Source organism: Phodopus roborovskii, unplaced genomic scaffold, assembly GCF_943737965.1.
Source record: "Phodopus roborovskii unplaced genomic scaffold, PHOROB, whole genome shotgun sequence".
NCBI lineage: Eukaryota > Metazoa > Chordata > Mammalia > Rodentia > Cricetidae > Phodopus > Phodopus roborovskii.
The window spans coordinates 20,881,659-20,903,150 of NW_026126525.1; the positions used below are offsets into that span (position 1 = coordinate 20,881,659).

General features: G+C 34.1%; 1 protein-coding gene across 29 annotated transcripts in view; it reads right to left on the bottom strand.

The window, feature by feature from the left end:
- The window catches only part of Adgrl3 (adhesion G protein-coupled receptor L3), a 734,924-nt gene that overhangs the window by 43,870 nt on the left and 669,562 nt on the right, over positions 1-21,492 (bottom strand). For 19 of the 29 annotated variants that reach the window (XM_051198505.1, XM_051198495.1, XM_051198493.1 and 16 more), the window contains 3 exons: positions 19,645-19,813; positions 13,586-13,711; positions 8,088-8,184 (listed from right to left, as the gene is read on the bottom strand). In XM_051198505.1, coding sequence (XP_051054462.1) covers positions 8,088-8,184; positions 13,586-13,711; positions 19,645-19,813 — 392 coding nt within the window. Of the gene's footprint in view, positions 1-5,418; positions 5,461-8,087; positions 8,185-13,585; positions 13,712-19,644; positions 19,814-21,492 lie in introns of all 29 variants that reach the window. The other 10 variants (XM_051198478.1, XM_051198481.1, XM_051198479.1 and 7 more) reach the window with 1 other exon arrangement.

Consider the following 21,492-nt stretch of genomic DNA (forward strand, 5'->3'; position numbering starts at 1 on the left):
TTCAGTTTTGTAGGGTTAAGATATGGAATAGATACTCACACATTCAAAATGAAGCCATTTCTTAAAACATCTAATGCAGTCTGTCCTACTCCTTTAAAATTATGTAAAATAACTAACAACATAAGCTCCTTTTAAAAAATATTTTACTTCAAACAATTAAGTTACAAAGTGTCAAAGAAGCAATATTTTGTTGAAAGTCAAGAGCTCATTTGTCATTTTTTTCTAAAGTCATAAATTGAACACCTGACATCTTGATTTATCACACTGTGAACTTTTAATAGCCAACAAGTTTGCTATTAAATTTTAATCAACCTGCCTATTAAATTTCATTCAAATGGTTTGAAGATACTTCGGCTTCTTTTAATAGCTAATTCATTTGCTGGCAATATATTAAGATGGATTTCAATGACACATTTCTCAAGTACAGAATGGCTTATTGTTACTTCCATATAAAATGAAGGACTCTGAATGCCGAGTTGTAATCTCTTCTTTAATATTACAATTCATAGCTTTGGGTTAGAATATGAGTGATCACCTGTCTCAGACCTTTTACTTTGCCTTAATTAGTTTATGTCCAGACCAGTAAGGTTTTCTGTAACTGATATATTTAGAAGTCAAGTTCATGGACCAATGTGTACATTGCTTTTACATTACAACCCATCACTAGAATGCTGTCAGATATGTTCATATCAGCTCACATCCCCTGGAGCAACAGTTTGTCAAATTCTTGCTGACACTCAGTAGTGTCAGGCTTGCATTTTGGTACCTCTGTCACTGCTGTCCTCTCTAGTCCATATTGTTAGACATGTTTCTGACTACAGAGTTTGTTTTCCTAAACTGCTTTTTTTTTTTTTTTTAAATCTGTTTGTTTTGGTTTTGGTATTTTTGTCTTTGCTTCTAAATCATTGAATTTTATTTATTGATATGGTTATCCCTTATATAATCTGGGGACTAACCTCCTTAATAGATACTATTTATTGTTTTTTTTTCACATACCTCTTTTATATACACTTTTTCTGTTTTGTTTTTAATTCTAAGACAACCTGTGCTTTCTTCTATATATTTTATAATTCAGTTTTTTCTCAGTTGTTATCCTCTATGTTATCAGATGCAAAAAAGGTGAACATGGTACTGATGAAGGAATTTATGTGTTAGTTATTTAGGGATGACTTCAAAAATTAGTAGGGAGAATTGCAGTGCAGAGTCTGGTAAATTAGGCCTACAGTGGTAGGATTCGAACTCAGAATTCTCCATGAAACTTGCTCACAACAGAGGATCCCAAATATTGTCTATAAATGTTTGTTTTCATTTAAATGGACTTGGTTATATAAAATAAATAAAAAAAGAAATACATTAAAATATTAATTTGAATATGTGGGAGGCAGAGGCTTCTGAGAGAAAGTAGGTCTGGGACTATGCTGTGGCCTAGCTTTTGTCTGTCTTCCTTTGTTTTTTTCTAGGTGCCACTGTAGTGAACAGCTTCCTTGTCTCTCATGTCTATCTGCAATGCTGAGGTCTGTCCTGGACTTGAAATCAATGGAGCCAGTTTACCTTGGATGGCAACCTCTGAAACCATGAACCAAAATAAAACTCCATTGTTCCTCTTGGATGTTTCACTACAACAATTAAATGTTAACATAGAACTTAAAGGCTTATTGTTTCCTTTAAATAAAAGAATCTCTCCATTTCCTGTGCTAAAATTCTCCAACTAGGTCTTAAAAAAAAAAAAAAGGAAATGCATAAAACAAATGAAAAACATGCCTTCAGAAAATATTAAATGTAGTAACATTTCAAAGCTAAGTAGAGTTTATGCAACACTTATATTAACAATTTACCAAATTGTAGCCTGTTTTTAGTATAGAAGAGAAATAGGAAATGCAGAAAAATGATTAGCCGTTAATAGAGAACTCTCTTTGTAAAGGGATCTATAGACGGTTTAAGTGATAGATTAATAACAACAAATACAAACTTTTCACTGCATTAAACCGTTCCTGGGAAACTAGATTATATGAAGGGACTAAACACACAGCAGAGATGAGGAAGAGTGGAGAGAGTGCTGGGAAACTTCTCAGAAGTGTGTTCTCTCTTGCTTCTGTCAAGTTAAAACCAATAGTGTTACCCTTGCTGGATGAAACCGATATGCAATGTATTTCCTTTTGCTAGTGGAGGGGCATTCATTCGTATCATTTGACCTTAAGTTAAGAATCACAGTAATACCATGACTCCTCTATTTGACTCAGTTTCTCATTTTAAAATCTGTACTTATGATGCACTTTGCTATTTTTCTAACAGAAATTTGTTTTCTAACACAGAATTCTTTACCTTATTGCCCCTTTCTAGGAACTTACTGATAATCTATACAAAGGAAGAAATTGACACAGAAATTCATCATCTCCATAGTAGCAACAGAAATGAAAATGGTCCTATAAGTACAACAGTAGAAAAGTCTGGCTGTGCCCCAGAATGCTTATTTAGCTCCTTACTCTGTCTGCTCATAACAAAAACTACGTGAAGCATTCTGCTCTGATTCATGAAGCTATGCTACCATGATAAGAAGATTATTAAATCGTTTTGCAAACTTCCAAAGCAGATGGCAGATTATATTAGAATATTAGAATATTTACAACAAGTGATTTTATAATCCCTCAGAAAAGTAAGGCTTTGGGGCAGTATTGCTTATTTTATGCATGTATATCACATCATATTTACTGATATTAATGAAGTGCACTGAATGCATGTGCTGTTTTACCCTCATAACTTTAACTTATATAAATCATTAATCACAGCCAAACACCCCTTACATTTGTTGATTTGCATTCCCTCTAAAATCATTAAAAACAAAATATGTTTAGAAGCCTGAATATTAATGAGGGAACAGGTGATTTATTGTGAAGTTGCTTGTGCTTCAGTGACCCAACCTCCTAAGAAAGACAATAGGTGCTCTAAAAAGACATGAGTTAAAAACAGGTCTAGTCACATCCCTGCTCGCCTACAGACTGGTTATTTAGCAGGCCTGTCTGAATTGAACTAGTGTTCCCTACAGTCTTGGCAGGTAGGGTAGGGTTTGGGAAGTAAACAGGAGACAGTGTTTGCATATATTATGATATAAGGAAGGATGAAATGCATCATATTTTTTCGGTTCATATTAAAATATAGCTGCAAAGCAAAATAGAAACCAGGAATAGATAAATGTAATTTACATTTTTTCTTATTTTTGAATAGATAATTCAGCATAATTATTTATTTGTTCATTTATTAATTTTATTCATTTGTATATTTATTTATTTGGCTATCCTCAAGCTATCATCCTCTTAGGTAAATTATCACTTTTCATTTTTATTTGCCATTTATTCATCCAACCTATTTCTGGATTAAAAAAAAAAAAAGAAGTGAAGGAACCCTGAGCAGTGAATTTTAATGTCTGTTTCCATGAGACATTGGCAAGAATCTGTTTTCATTCCACTTAGATCCTTATTCCATGGACTCTCAGAGACTAAGCCCTTTGTCAGAAATCACTGAATTAAATTGTGTAATTCTTAGGAGTACTGTGTGAGGCTACAAAATCTGTCTCCATTTCACCAACAATGCTGCTAGCAGGTCAGGCCAGCTTTTAAATGGTAGGGATCTACATTCTTACAAATAAATCTATGAACATAGGTTGCCACAGACCATGATAGCATTACTGACTACTTAGATGTATTAAGAATGTTTTTGCATATTGATACAATCCTGATCCTGAAAATATATATATATATATATATATATATATATATATATATATACATACATACATACATATGTAAAAACATTCTTTTTGACATGAAACAACAATTCAATATGGCTTAGATAACTGCAGCTTTTCTGTTCTAATCTCTATACCTAACATTTACATCACATGAACATGTGTGGCAGGCTGACAAAATAGCGACAGGAAAGTAAGGGAGAAATAAAAGCCAAGAACACTAGCCAAGTCATTTTTTCATAAAGAAAGAAATTCTTTTTTTTTTTCTAATTCAGAAGAACCATGTTTGTTTGTTTGTTTTTTAATTATTGCGGGCTAGGGTTGGTGTTGAGACATCCACCACATTGGAGGAGCTAGATTGTACACCAAAGTCTGAACTCAATTAATTAAATAGAAGGGAAACAAAATGTAACTTTAATACTTGTCATAACAAAAACTTAATAAAATCTAATTTCTGAATCTTAATTTCTGTTTAGACCCAGATAAAAATCTTCAGATTAAACTCAAGTTTCAGTTACTATTGATCATAGTGTCTTACAATTGTTCAAGATGACATTTACTGAACAGAGATGGTATGCAGGAGGTATGAGTAAAAAAGATGGCTACACTATCTTCCTATTAGTGCCAGCATACAGGGATGAGAAGAAAATTTATTGTATATAGCCTAGGTAGCAGTTGGGGTTAAGCACAACCATAGCCTTCCAACAATGGTAAATATTTAAGTAAAGCAGTGAACCCAGCCTCTAGCTAACAGTCAAGCTTGTGGACACACTGGCTTCTCTTAGAGTTACACTTGGCTGAAACTCTACACTCACCATTCAGCTTGTCTAAAGGTCCCCTTTCCCAGTAGGGATAGTGCCATCAGAACTGGTACTTTGGTAGTGCTCCTGGCTGCAAGGACTGCAGATTCCCTTGGGTGTGTAACACAATGCCAAGCACATGGGGGAAAAATAAATCCCTTTGGAAATGTCTAGGGAATATTTATGGAAAAAAAATTCATGAATACATAGTTGATTTTTTTTTTTGAAAGACTTATGGCCAAACAAAAGGCTTGCAAAGAGAATACATAAGACTTTACATTGAAAATTGCCAATTAATTTTTTGTGGTTTTATATGGCACTTAGGAATAAAATCCAAATAGCAATCAAGTTTGGGAATCTATAAAGATAATCTGATATAGTCAATATGTATACTGCAAAAGAAAAGAATATCTCAGATGGAAAAACAAAGAAATTAAAGACATCCAAACGCCAACAAAAACCAGTAAAAGTGTCTCTGCCCTATACAACAGACTCTTCATTCTTAACAAATCCTGAGATACTGTGATTGTTTGAAAGGACATAGGTTGAGACACACACATTATGAAACAGCACTGCTCTGATACAATGAGCAATAATATGATTGGAAGAAAACATAAATTAAAAATAAAAATTTCTTAAACCTGTAGTTTCCAAGGGTCAGTACTCTAAAATACGGAATTAGAATTTCTAAATTGTATAGCTGAACCTAAGAATGAATGGGAGGTTAGAATATATGAAGATGCACAGGTGTAGTATCTAAGATGTTTGTTTTAATGAAAGAGGATATAATCTGTAGAGTGCACAGATGTGATTCATTATATTGCTGGGGGTGACTGACGTGTTTATCTGGAAATATGGATCTTGGATGTCACATACCTAAATATGTTACACACGCCTGAATGCAGGGAAGATATGATCCTGGGGAATAAGAGCAGATTAAAGAAGGAGGTTAAAGACTATCTGCAGAGATATAATATGAAGAAATAAAAATTTAAAGCATTTTAAGCATTTGAGATTTTAAAAACACTGGGGTGAACTAGGGCAGTCTTCTAAGGCAGTTGATGGCTGTGCGGGCAAGGAAGAGCCACTTTTCTTCAAGTGTGACCACTTAAAGGTTGTTCTGTGCCCCTAAGGATAACCCCACACCCATGAGCAAATGGTCAGCATTAATTGAACAATGTAACTTTAAATAATAAAAATAAATAAATAATCGGAAGACATGAACTTAGAAGGAGATGTGATAGGTGGTCTTGGGTGGGAGGGGGATAAGGGAGGTGACTGAAATATGTGGTGTACATGTATGAAATTTTCAAAGAAAAAAGATGAGAATAAAATAAAGAGTTCATCTGGTGTGGGGCTGTGTCACAGGAAGATTAACACAGGAAATGAAGAAAAGCCCTGTGACTCCAAGCACCACTAATATTGTGAGTAAAAGGAGAATATGTATCTTGAGAAAGATTACAACCTAAACACATGTCAAATCAAACACTAATTTACACCCTTTCACCTAGTTCATTACTGAAATAACTCATTCATGTTTATAAGAATTTTAGAGTCTGAAACTAACAGCTTCCTTAAATATCTCCAGATAGGAATCTGAATGAGCACACCAACATATGAAAATCAGTCAGCACAAAATATGTTCACCTCCTTTAAATCTATGTCAAATTGGTCCAGTCATGTTCAGATCATTGTAATCAAATTGATGAAATATGAGGGTATTAGTGGAAAAGAAATAGAAAATAATATTATGTAATGTATTTGCCTTTAATGTCACAAAAATAGCTTATTAAAGCATTTTTACTACACTTACATAGCACAGTGGCATAACATTAAATCTGATCACAACACAAGAAAATAAATTAATTCATATAGTGTATCCATCCTCACAATAGGCCAAAAGACTAACATATCATTCAAATCCTATTGTCTCAAACTATCTAAACAAAAATGCTTCCATGGTCCTGGAATCTAGATACTTATACTGATAAAGTTATATTTCTTTGTAGTACCAACCTGCAAAACCTCTACAGATAGCATTATTTCACAGCAAATAACATTGGTCACAAAGGAAGCAAATTAATTTTGAGGCCACTGAGGCATAAATGATGATTTAGAGAATAAAGTGAGAAAATACTGATGTTTTTGTAAATTTTCATGAAGAAAACATGAGCACCATATTGAAAATGAAACTTCTTGAGAGGGATGTTCTAAATGAGCATAATCTAGCAAATAAAAATTTGTTAATAAAATACATAAGACTGTAATCTATTTCATTTTAATATCTTTTCTTGTATTTGATGGATATTCCCACTCACCATTTTTACTTATAAAGTAATACAGAGAATTTAAAGTCATCACTAGTTACAGTTCACAACCTCAACAATGTTAGAGTAAACCATGCATGTTGACATCAAACTCAGCTTGCATACCAGTTGTCCTAGCACTTTATCTGTAACTATTTGAATATGAGGCCATTTATGTGAGGCTATCTGGGACTTCACCATCAGAGTTCTTAATGATGCAGAAGAATAGCAGCATACTCTGTTTCTAAGTAGCATTACAAAACAGGCTGAAAACCGACTGGTCAATTTGTCTGACATTAAGACAAGAACAACAGAGTTAGTAACAAAAATAATTTAGTTCATAAAAATGACAGGTTTCCAGATAAAACTGTAATGTAAGTCCTTTCCAATACTCACTTCAAACTGTATTCACTCGTTTCTATGGCAGCAAAGTTATTTCTGATCTCTTTGCTTCTCTCTCTCATGTCATCTCCTCTCACGTCTTTCCCCCCTCTTTCTCTCTCTGTCTGTCTTTCCGTCTCTCTCTGTCTCACACACATACATACTGACATGCACACTCTCATGCACATACAAACACAAGAGAGAGATAGAGAAGTAGAGAGATACATTGATTCTCACAAACTAAATGGAAAATTATGTTAACTTGATTTCAGTCTACCTGGTGATCTTGGAGCATCACATTCACAGGTATTACATGAACAAACCCTCCCCATTTATAAAATAGTATAAACATTATTTCACTCTAGATCTATATATAGTCAAGATTGTCTAGAAATAAGTTTTGACACAAAGGTTATATTTAATTTTACCTTTTCTTGCCTCAACTCTGTATTAGGTAGTATATTTTTACTTTAACAAAGATGATGAAATTGCCTCATGCTAGGACAATTGGGACTCTATGATGCTTAGCAGACTATACAGCCACATAATTGCCCATTTTACCTGCTTCCAATGAGCCCTAACATCTCACCAGTTTATAACAGAGGCAGATGATTAGGGGAATAAGTTTCTCATTTGACAATTTCTCACAGAAAAGATTTCCTAAAAATTCAGTGTTAAAAAAAAAAAAAAAAGAATCTAAGAATAGTGGAATTCAATGCTGCACTCACCAGGGTTCAAACCCTTACAGGTTTTCTAGTGCATAGAACCTTGGTAAGAACGTGTATATGTAGAAATGCACTTAAGAACTTCCTACATTCTTCATAAGAGCAATAACTATGAAACATCATTCCTAACTACCTCTGTTGAGTGACGCGGAGCTGTTTATGTCTCCAGTAATGAAGGACGACTCTGACTGCTTTCGGACAGTGTCATTCCACATTCTCCGGATTCGGCTCTGAATTGAGAAGGAAGAAGGAGACAAACTCATGAGAAAGTGACTGATCACACTCCTTTTAAAGTTTTCTTTCAAAGTTATATGAGGTCTTTGTTCCTAGCATCTAGGAAAGAAACATTTCTACACATTTGCAATGTAGTGTCATGATAACTTCATAAATAAAATTAGTGGCACTATTTTCTACTTATTAGATATTTTCAGGTGCCCATGCCTTAACAACTAAACCTGTCCATAGTAGAAAAGGCAAATTATTATACCAGTGTAACCAAGTTAAACACAAAGAGATGTATACTCCAGAAAACTTTAATTTCAAAAGTCAAGCAAATTAATATTTCAGACTCTTGTTCTCAAGAGTCTGGTAACAAGAACATAAAATACTATTGAAATGCTATGGAAGGTACATTTTCCAGAAGGGTTTTAAGGAGACCAATGACATTTCAGAGATTACCAACTCCCAACTTTTCTTTAGAGGAGTTAAAAGTAGATCTCTCAGCTGTGTTCATCACTTCACGGTAGGAAGTTTTATAGATACCTGAACAGTCTTCCACTGTGATTTCTATTTCTAAATTCAAATATCTAAGAAGCATTTCACTTACAAAGAAACTTTTAGTCTAGGGGAGATGTCTTCCTTTCTATTGTGTTTTGCTACTTTATCAAATTAGGAATAAAAAAATATTGATCTTCTGGGAAGAAAACAACATAGTTCCAGAGATGAAAAGTTTAAGAAGAAATTTTGGTGCTACTAATAGTGAACCTAGACTCACAAGCTGGCCATGTTCCCACTTTATTTGAATGGTAGGAGTAATTAGTCTTAAAATATGCTGAAAAGTATTCAGCCATATTGGTTTATAACAAGTTTCTCCAAAATTGGGGTGCAGACACATGCATATACATCATCAACATCATCAATGGCCACAGGACTTAGAAGATAGAGGTGAAAGAAACAACTATACCACATCCATATATTAACATACCACTTTACAGAAAGATAGAATAAAGGACATACTGTTGAAGGAGATACAATGATAATAAGTCAATAAAATAATAAAATTCAGAATTTGGTGAGAGGCTTACAGATAGTTTAGGGAGATGTTACACAGGGGAGAAAACACACCAGGTGCTCCTTGTTTCCCAATGTGAATGTTGGTTCTTACAGGTGTTCATTCATTTAATAGGTTCCACAGTTTCATATTCATTACACACATTACCTAATTTTAAAGTTGTTTTGTCTTAAGAGGTGAATACAATAAATAAATAATGAAAGATAAATAATAAAACTATCACAATTTGATCAAAGTGAGTAGAACATTGCTCTGTTCCATAGTATAAAATCTCCTTGTGTGTAGTCCCATAAATTGATGTTGGCCCAATTCCCATATTCTTAGTCTTTTGTATGTTATTACCATCAGGAAGTAAGTGAATGGTACCCAGAGGTGAGACTTTGACTCTTTGTTTTGCCAGTCAAATCCCTCCAAAACTATAGTTTCTATATAATTTACATGTGGTGGATAATACCTTATCTTTTCTTTTTCGAAGCCACCTCTTCAGCTTTTCCAAATAATCAAAATAAAATCTAAAATTGCATACACTCATCATTGGGATGCATCTCTTGTGATTTCCCATGGCTTCAATCCCCCAAACTTCCTCATAATGTCAGGTTTTCCCAACTTCTCAGAGTATGTTGTTAGCATTTTAATAATGGTGTTCTTTTTATTCCTGAATTTGCCAGTTTCCTTGGCCTCAAGTGTCACATACTAAGTCTTCTCTCACCCTGAATTGTGTTTTCCTGAAATCCCTTCTCTGACAGAGAATACTGTTGAGATGCTAATATAAATATCAACCTCAAAAAAAATCTTTCTCTATGACAAACTCTGTGACTCCACCTGGGGATTTCACATTATTATTTTATTTCTCTCTCTAGCAGTTTTCAAGCCTGATTTTAGTAGTGGTCTGGTTGTTAATAAATTCTTGTCTATCAACATGAGAATTAAAGTTCTAGAATGTAAGGGAAATTACCTTTTAATCGTTTTATCCCAAGAGTTTGAAAGATTTATGGCATTATACAGGAAGCACTCAGTATGTGAAATTTAAAAATAAAATACACAGGAATTACTATTTCAGAGGCTCTCTGATGTAATATTTGTGTTCCTATGCCACAATTTTTTCTTTTATAATGCTGAAAATTTTAACATTTTCTTATAAAAAAATCACAATTAATATTGAAACACTTATTTGCTTTTAAAAGGATATTGGGGGTTAATTTTTATTTTTTGGGAATTTTGCTTGTGTGAATGTTTGTGTACTACATGTATGCAGGGGCTATGGGGGCCAGTAGAGGAGAACAGATGCCATGGAACTGGAGTTGCAGATGGCTGTTAGATGCCAGGTGAATGCTGAGAATCAAACCCAGAGGAGCGGTGAGCACTCCTTAACTCCTGAGCTCTCTTCCCCTCACCATCACTTTTTGGTTTGCACTGACAGGATGTAAGCACATATCACTTATGTAAGGTCATATTGCCACAACTAGCAAACTGTAGCATTATATGATATATAGAAATAATATAGAACTATGTTATAAACTGCAAAGGTCAAGAGAATATACATCTTAAAATACATGTGACATCCTACCCTGTAGTAGGGACTCTAATCACAGCAACCACCAATTTATTGACCACTTACAATTTTAAGTGTTTTAAGTGTTTCGCATACATTAACTTACTCATGGCAGACTAAGAAACTACTACTGTTGCTACCATTTTACACATGAGGAAACCATATTAAAACTTTGTTCTGACTAAAAGAACAGGTAAATACCTGTAACCCTAGCTCTTGGAAAGCTGAGGAAATAGGGTGTCAATTTGTGGACCACATAATAAAGCTCTATATAATAAAAGGAAAGGAAAAGTAAGAGAAAGTCATTTTTTTCAAAGACATCATGACTGGTAAACAGTAAGATTAGGGTTCCAACCATGTTGTTTGTTTTCCATGAAGTTTATTGAACTGCATTGCCTGATCCTAAATATCACATCTGTCTGTTATAACTCTCCTGAAACTTTTGAACATTATACATTCCTAATATTTTTTGTTAATATAATGACCACAGAGTGATAGGTAATGAGCTAGTAATGTGGAATGCAGGATAAGTCCAATCAGGCTGGCCAATATGCATACTCTCAGCCATTTTAATTTAAAAGCTGTTGAAAATTTATTGCAAAAAGAGGGAGAGACAGAAGTTATCAGTAGGAATAAAGTCACCATTCACGGGACGGGGATATTGCTTGTAGCATCATCCTGATTTGTCCTTATTCTTATGTTCATATTAATGTGTCTGATGTGCAGATTGAATGCTCTAAACCACGAATCTCTGGCCACTGAGTAAGCACATTTTTAAACCCCTATTTTGTGACTCTGAAACCTCAGAAAGTTATGAAAGCAACAAATTATATTTAAAGTGCTAATGATTATACAGTATGCCTGGAATAAGTTTTATGATTTGTGGTTATTAAGATATTTAAGATAGACTGATAACATTTTGAAAGTTATAGGGCACTTGTTAAAATTTAGTGGGGATTATATTAGATTGATATTAGACCTATGGTTTTTTTTTTTTTTTTGCAAAATAAAAGTCCATTAAGTTTGAAGATAGTGTTTATGATCCACTTTGATTTATGAGTTCCAGAGCTAGCTAGGTCTTCAGATCTGTAGTCACTTGATGTTAAAATAACCAGATGTGTTTCATTTTCAAATGAAAATATTAAGATAAAACAAATCAATTTTGTTAAATTATAAAAAGAATTGTTTATATAAACTTAATTTATTAAATTTTGTAAATAAACCCAATGATTAAAGACATTTGCTGGAAATGTGTTGTAGATTAAAGGCACACTGCTTGCCCATCCTGTGCAACAGCCTTGGTTTAATATATAACATTACAATAATAGGAGAAGCAGAAGGAGGAGGAGGGAGCAGCAAAAGTGAGAACTCTTCACTTAAACTGTACTTATTATTATCTACTTAATTTTAACCTTCCTCAGAGCAATCTAGATATTATCATATTTGCTACTAAACCCTGGAAGATCAACCTACCAGTTCCAATATAAATTCACTCATGACCTACACAATCCTACATTGTGGTCTTGGGAAATGGCAGACTTAACCCAAAACCTTATAAAATTTCCTTAGTCAGGGACAATTTAGCCAAATGTTTCCTATTGGACTTGGGGGAATGCCATTTATGCCAATGATGGATTGGTGGAATTCTTACATGCACTGGATCATTCAGTTTTCAAACACAATGTGTGAACTACAATTTTTCCCAAACATGTCATATTTTGCAACTTTATCCATTACATTTTTACTTCATGTAGATGAGTATTTGGGTTATATATATGCCTGAACATTACAAGTGTACAGTACCTGTAGGGGGCAGATTGTGGGTTGAGATCCCTTTGGACTGTGAGTGCTGGGAATCAAACCTGGGTCTTCTGGGAAAGTATCCAGTGCTCTTACCAGGGGAACTATCTCTCTACTCTCATATATCATTTATATGTGTTTTTTATGGTACATAAATGAGAACTATTATATAGATTCAAATATCTAAGATATTTGTGGGTATATAATATAAAGTATAAATTATTATATAAAGTATAAAATATGACTTTCTGTAAGTTTCAGTTCTAGTAGCAAATTTCTTTCTCTGCTGTATCTATTCTTTTTTTTTATTTTATATAACCAAGTCCATTTAAATGAAAACAAACATTTATAGATAATATTTGGGAATTTGGGCGTTGTTCTTTCCAAACTACTTCCTGCTGGTAAGGGGCGCTGTCATGGGGGATCTATTCTTATGTCATAAATAATTATATGAATTTAGACTGTACATTTCACAATCTAAACTTTTTTTTTTTTTAACTTTTCCTTTGGGAGTTTCATGCATGTATACAATGTATTTTGATTAGAACTTGTCTCTACTACCTGCTCCAGCTTCTCCTAGACCTTCCACTATGCTCCCCTCCCAACTACATATCCTCCTCCTGTTGCTTTCTCTCTTTCTCTCTTCCTTACGATCCCCTCAGTCTAATTAATGCTCCCTATTTATTGGAGTTAATGTTGAACCATTTATTGGAGCATAGGATGCATATGAGAGTCCCTGTCCATGAAGTAAACTGACTTTACCTTCCCCATCAGCTATCACCTGGAGGTATCTCTCAAGTAGGGCAAGTCTTATAAGCCGCTCTCATATTCTGTATATGCCATGATTTTTATGGAATTTTTGATTCACCTGTTTCCCGACAGTCACACTGAAACCGAATCTTTATGTGGCAAACACATGGGAGGGGGTGACCAGAAACTGACCAAAACCAAGATTATTTCAGCTCAAGGAGCCAGTTGTACCATTTACCTGTGAGCCTGTAGAGTACCGTCCTGGAGTTCGAGAACCAGATGTTTTCCCTGAGCCAATCGAACTCTCTGTGCTTTTCCCACTACAGCAATGCGTGCGCAAGCATTTCCCATACTCTTTGCGTACCTAGTCAATGAAATGTTAACTTCTATTAGAGTTTCATCCACTTAAGATAAGAGGTAAGGTGTAAATTGTTTACATTTTAAAAACATAATCATTTCCTAACTCCATAAAACAAAAGCAGTTGATCATCTATTTCCAGTACAAAATAGTAAAATTCATGTTGCCCAGCTTAAAGTTCACTCTACTGTAACTGTTGTAAATACAAACACTGCATCAGTAACACCCAGTGGTATTACCCCATAATTCAAAGACCATGTATTTGAAACTTTCAAGATACTGTTTTTAACTTTATTGATTTTAGAGCATGACCTATTGGTTCAAGAGTATTTTAACTATTGTTCTTTAGATAAAAATTGGGAGAAAGTTCAAAAGAGTGAGGTAGAGAAGCCAAGAGAACAAAAAGGAGAAAAGGTTTTAATATTTAAAGACAGAAAAAGGAACTGTGCTGGGCTAAGCATATCATTAAAATCTGTATTTCTTGATCCTTTTCCATCTGAACTTAAAAGTTGACAGAATAAAACTTTTCAAATATAATAATTCCATAAAATTGTTCTCAATAACAACCCAGAAATACAGCTTAAAAAAAACAGCTCTGGGGAATAAATCTTAATCCATAAAAGCACTGATAAAATAAAAGATGACCATATATAATTTGTGTTTTCAAAGTTGGGATTATATCAAGAATTTTTGGGTAAACCTGTGTCATGTTTACATGTTTTATCATTGTAGATTTAACTGAACAAAAAAATTCATATTCCAAGATGTCAAAGTAATACAACAAAAGGACATCTTTTCATGCTTACTATACACATGAGTACACATGATGATGGGATACTGTGCACATTATTGTTAAACCTTTACATAAGCAATTTCACTGAGTATATAAGTTCTACTATTTATAACTATGGCACATTCTGGTGTAATTTCATTAAAATGAAATACTAATTATGTGATCTTAAAGGAAAGTTATTTAGATTCAGAGTGTGTTCTGGGTTCTTTGAAGTACCCTCCATTGTTTGATAAGAATTATATACTAGATAATCCTCATAGTCAGTATGACTGGATTTAAAATCATGAGAACAAATGGAGAGGCATGTCTGTTGGGACCTTTCTTGAGAAGTTTGACTGAGGAGGAATGTATCACCCTGAAGGTAAAGTACAATACCACAAACTGAGGTCTAGTACTGAATAAAGCCACAAAAGGGAGTACAGCATGAATATACATCTTCTTGCTACCTGACTGAGTCCCTGGCATGGCCAGGTGCTAATACTTGCATCAGGCCTCAATTACATGAAGTTCTATGTCATCTCAAATCGTGAGCCAAAATAAACACTTCTTCCTTAAGTTGCTTTTGTCATTTGTCACAGTAAGGAAATAAATTACTTAGGACGTAGCTTTGGAGTAGAACACGTGCTTAGTGTGAAACAAGCATCCCTACATAAAGAACAATGACAGACATATAAAGTCAAACCAAATATCAATGAAGAGTGTCATGGTGGGCATGGCTGGTGGGAACCAAATAAAGCTCATCAAAGATAGTTATGGAGATAGCACTGAAAAGAAATTGTAGAATTATTCTGTTTCCAATATAAGAACATAAAAGATAAGAGACAAGAGAGAAGGTGGCATCCTGTTCCAACAGTGTGTGACAAATGAAGAATATATAATTAAAATGGTTATGAATAATCAATAAAATATTTGCTTGGTATTGATTATTCTTTAAATAATGTGGCAATAATTTGATTACAATTTGGGAAGCCTTAAGATAATCCTTATACAAAGATACATGTGATTGAATGATTTGGAAATGTGTGTTAAATTTGTCATGCATCTTTAAGAACTTTAATGTCTTCTAATCGCACTTGCTATGTGTGGTGCCCCCAGTCAATGACTGTGTTCCCTTAATACAGGGTGTTTTTGATTGGTACAAATATTGTAGCAGAAAGAAAAAAAGAGAGGAGAGAAATTTGGAGAGGCATTATTCTTCTGGTTTATAAAGTACTGCTGGGTAAGCAGGAGGACTTCACAGCAAACTACATTTTACAACAAAGATTGAATATTCTGCACTGATTTTATAAACAACCAACAAATCTAACAGTATGGTAATGCCAACCTCCATGCTAACTACATTGCTACAGAATTCAATGTGATAATTCTCTTTTCCTTTCATATAATTTAAATTGTTCAGTGTTTGTCTTAATAAAAAAGATTAACTTAGGCTATGTCTATGAAGCATTGTATCATCTTCACATGATATGTCATCTGATATGTCTAGCTTATTTCAGCGTGATATCTAGAATATAGAAGACAGAAAATAGAAGTTATTAAGAGACTATTTCCCTACTCTCAACTCAGAATAAGTAATCCTGGAAGCTCTGAGAGCATAATGAATAACTGGATTCATAAAAAAAAGGCAACAGTAACTACTTTTACTGTAGCCAGTGGAAGTATTATTGATATACCATACAATCCATATTGGAAAATGAATTTCAACTTAAAAGGTTTAATTTCTATTTAAAAGTCCAAATAATGAGATTGATGACTAACATGGAGCCCTCATCTAGTAGCTGATGGAAACAGAAGCAGATACCCACAGCAAAACATAAACACTGAGACGAACTGGAATCCAGTTGCAAAGAAGGAGGACAAGACCAGGTTACAGAAACCCACAGGCATAGCTGGCCTGAACAAGATAGAGCTAATAGACCCCCAGACTGTTAGCTGGGAATATAGCATGGGACTAACTCAGACCCCCTGAACATGGGTCTCAGTTAGAAGGCTTGGGCAGTGTAAGGGACCTCTGACAGTAGAACCAGGATGTATCCCTGGTGCATGAAAGGAGTTTGGGAACACATTCCCCATGGAGGGATACTCCCTTAGCTTAGAGGCAGGAGGGAGGGCCTAGTCCCTACTCCAAATGACTTGACAGATTTTGATGATCACTCCTGGAAAGAATCATCCTCCCTGTGGAGTGTGGGGGTGGGGGGTGGGTGGGATGGGAGGGTGGTCCAGGGGCATGGAAGGGAGAAGAAAGGGATGAAAGGAGGGAGGGAGAAGAAACTGGGATCCATATGTAAAAATAAGAAAAAAAAAAAAAAAGTTCCCCGGGGGGGTGTGTCAATCAATAAAAAGTAACCTTATATCTACTTCACATGATATGTCATCTGATAAGTCTAGTTTATTTCAGCATGATATCTAGAATATAGAAGACAGAAAATAGAAGTTACTAAGAGACTATTTCCCTACTCTCAACTCAGAATAAATAATCCTGGAAGCTCTGAGAGCATAATGAATAACTGGATTCATAAAAAAAAAGGCAACAGTAACTACTTTTACTGTAGCCAGTGGAAGTATTTACTTTCAAGAGTAAATATTATGTACTTAGCCAAAATATATAAGCAATTGCAAGAGCAAAGTTGTATTTGTGAAATTTAATCAGAAAGCTTTTATAGATATTTCTGTGATGACAAAGCCAAGCATTTGACTAATTTCATAAGAAAATATTTTGCTATTTTCTGGTGCTGAGGCATGTTCTTCATACTAAATGAAAACGTCACCAATTTTTTCTCTTAAAAATACAGAAAAATGATTATTATCTATTATAAACATAAAGGTATTTTCATAATAATGGCTTAGTAAAATTATCTATTATGTACCCTATAGTCAATATTTTTCTGTGGTTTTGTGGCCTGCAAAGTTCATCTGTTGGAAACTTAATCTCCAAATTAACATGTTAATGATATCAGACATAGGGAGTTTGGGAGGTAATTAAAATTAGATGAGTTCCTGCTGTTGCAATAGTAGCTCTCTGGGGAGAGGAAGGCCTCCCTCCTTGCTGCTTGGTCTAGGTGGCCAGAGGATGATGACAAAACAAGTTTAAAACCTCAATAGGAGCTTCTCTGTTTCCAGAAGGGTGAGATAAATAAATTCGATCATTCATAATTACCTAGTCTGGTCAGTTACAGCAACACCAAATAGACTTAATCAATAGGCCTAACATTTTGAAGCAAGACTCCTATCAATGCTTATGTTTTAAATTTCAAGCATATGCATTTAAAATGTAATAATCACACTGTGGAAAATAAAAGGCATCTAGGTCAAATAGTTCCCTATGGCCTATATTCCCGAGTTCCATTTAAAGGAAAGCATGCTAAATTGATACACACATTTTAAAACGTGATTTGTTTTATATATAAATATAATAAAAATCCTAGACTTGGTTAAGGGTCCTACAGAACAATATCAACAAGAGTATTAAAAGCAATTTTCATGTTTTTAGTAAAGTCTTTATGCAAGATAAGACAAATACAAGAAATCAGTAAGGTGTATTAGATAATAAAATACAGTCAATCAATTTATAAAGTACAAAAAGTAAGCTGTGTTGCTCTATATCTCATTTCCATTTTAGCTTTAAGGTTTAAAACTTATATGTTCTCTAATTTTCTGAATGTATACAAGTAGGACGATGGGTAAGGCCAATCTTCAAACCACTAGGCACTGAGATCTTATGGCCATTTACCATGGTCCTTTATTCCTATGGTCATTTTCCACCACAGTTTGTACTCTCCAGATTTGACTATTATCTTTCTGTTTCTCTTAGAAGCTGCTATGGTTTTCTTCTTTACAAATCTTCATATCTTTCAGAGTATTTAGTCTCCTTGACTTCCCTAATGTCTATTAAAATGCAAATGATCATGCTGTCAAGCTTTCTCCGTCTTTAATTTCATAACGCATGGTTTTGGTTCTCATTCTGTTCCTTTGACACTTCTGTCTTTCCATCTTTTCCCTTACTATTTGCTTGTCTCTTCCTCTTTAAACACATCAAGTGCAGCTACGACTTAAACTGTCTTTCCCACTAGCCCTAGAAGTTGAATTGCTACCATTTGTGGAGTCCTATCTTAGAGAAAGTGCACAGAAGTGAAACAAGCCACATTTAGATGGTTTCCCAAGATTTTCTTTCATTCTCAGATTGTCTCCTATTGATGACTACAAAATTCTGCATTGGGAACTGGTTAAGCCTTTATCAAGTTTATGTTTTCCTGGGGTATTTCATCAAATTACTCAATGAGAGAAAATAAGCAAACATTAAATTAAGATACTGACCTTTTGGGGATGTCATCATTTGACAGACTTCATTCATCCCAAATCAAACCTGCCTTTGGTGAATTTTACTCCATCAGCATAAAACTCATCCTTTCTAATATGTGTAGTCTAGATTTCCCTAAATATTGATCTGACAGATCCTTATTTGTCCTGTATTTGTTATCATAAGAAAACACTGTAGATTTTACTACCAGCTAAAATTGAAACACAATAAAATTGTTTTATTTGTGTACCCTTGTAAATCTTAATAAGAGGACATGAATCTAAATGCCTGTTTAGAACAGGACTTTGATTTTTAACCTTGAATAAGGAAACTTTAGAGATAATTAATTAATCCTTGTTTTTCCTGTTTTCCAAAACAAAATTAAAGTATGACTTTCTGACATTAAAAAATATTTGCCACTTCAATTTTAGAACCATCTCTTTAATTATTTTCATTACCTCCATGTCACATATGAGAAAACTGGGATATGAGAAGGTTAAATAACTTGCAAAAAGTCAGGGGACTTTTATACAGAGTTCCTAAGACTAAAATCCAGGCAATCTGGCTAAGGTTCCATGTAATAAAAACTAGAGAGACCCATTCTTAATGATATTAGAATGGAAACTCAATCTTATAGTTCAAAAAGTATGAAACAACATATTTAATTACCAAAACTGTCTTTTTAAATGAATTATTCTATTCCCTTATCAATATATGAAATCAGAGAAACCCTGCCTCATAACACCAAAGAAAGAAAGAAAACAATAAAGAATGCTATCTGTGAATAGGATGTGCATCCTTTACTATCATGAAATATATGCCATTTAATCTTGTTAAATTGTAGCTTACCTTCTTCTGTAGGACACAGTGGAAAATGAATATAAACATCCCCTGTAGAGAATTGAAAATGGTGAAGAGATACGCCATGATGACTGTGCTTTCATTAATATACATGAGTCCAAAGGCCCAGGTCAATCCTAACAGGCAGAGGAGAGCTATTGCACCTATAACCCATGACCTGTGAAGAGAAGAGAAAATTTAGGGTTATAAAATAATTAGTCCTGAGTTAATACAACCATGTCTTTCCAATGATACTGACACTGAAAAAAAAAGTTATGGTAAGTTTTAATGACAGAAAATGTGAGACAAGTGGTATATATAAGTGTTTAAGATTTCAATGGTACTACAAGTAAGTTACCAAGCTTGAGGTGATATACATGAATGAAAATGTTATGAATGCAGAAATTCATTTAAGCAAAAGCAGATTTGTGCCATGAATTATGCATGTGTTTGCAGTGCATATGCAAATGGTATGGATATGTGATTATGGTGAATGGGAAAGGAAAAAACATCTTTAAAGTAACATTAGTCTTCACCAGACTCCTTGGTATACTTATTTGAGTTTACTCGGTCATTATTGCTTCATCTAATACATCTGTACACCATTTTTCCAAATTTCCTTTTTCCCTATTAAAAATTATTTTATTTGCTGGAAAATACTGATTCTGATTAGAAAGAACCAGTATTTAAAGCTGAACAAACCTATTTACCTAACGTTATAGACATGGAGAGCAAGGGTAGCAAAGAATAGGTTAAAAGAGAAAGTTCCACTCTTCTGGCAACAACCTTTTAGCTTTTGGGTACTATTATATAGGTTATATTGAATTAGGATTTTCAAAATCAGGCCTTTAATCTCTTTATAGACCTAGGATGTCATCATCTCTTAGAAGTGCCTACAAACTCAGAAAGAGGATGAAGTTGAGAATGGGGATGGAGTGGTATGAATGGAGTAATATAGCTGTCACTTTTACTCCATTTGCTCAGTTTCCTCCAAGCTGCCATGTTTAATGGTAATAAGTGAGTGACAGGAGTTCATATATTTGTGGCTATGCTCCACACTTACTATATAAAGCGAACTATTCTGATAGATGGGGTTCTAGAAACTGGAAATGGAACCCTTCTTAACTTGGAAGTAGAAGGGAGAATAGGACCCAAAGCATCCAAGATCCCTACACATTCACAGGTCCATCCCTTGCCTCCCCAGAATCCGTTCTTTGAATACAGCAAGTTAATATTTGTTTTCAGCACCCTGTTATCTTTAATTTTTGTTTCTAAGTAGGGAATATTTGGGGGATTTATTCTTTGCAAAGAGGGAAACTACATAATTCACCATAATCTGAATTCAATTATTTTGTTTGTAAAAAGATTTTAAGATATGGTTCTAGAGGCTTATTAAAATGAATTATATTACTTTTTCCTTTCAACATAATCAGGCATTGTATTTCAGACTCAAATGTCCACTAACTGTATCAGATTTGAAAAAAAAACATCAAGACTATTGAATGAAGGAGGTTTGTTCTTGCATTTGGCACATTTGCTTATATGAATTAGAAAACACCTTAAATGTTAATATTTATTTCACAGCTGAATTCCAAAATATGGAAACATACAAACAATATCTCTTAGGTTCAGAAAGAGGAAAAATGGAATCATCATTAAATAAGGAGAAAGCATCTACTTAGATTTAAACACCAAATGATGACACAAAATACTGATGTCAGCCATTATCCAGTAGAAAACACACAATGGATCTAAGGGTTAAATGGTCTTAGAATTGCAATAAGCTTTAATTTCCAAAGAGAAAAAAAGCAAAAGCATGAAGAAGCAAGTGTGATGGGGTCAGAGAATGGAAACAAA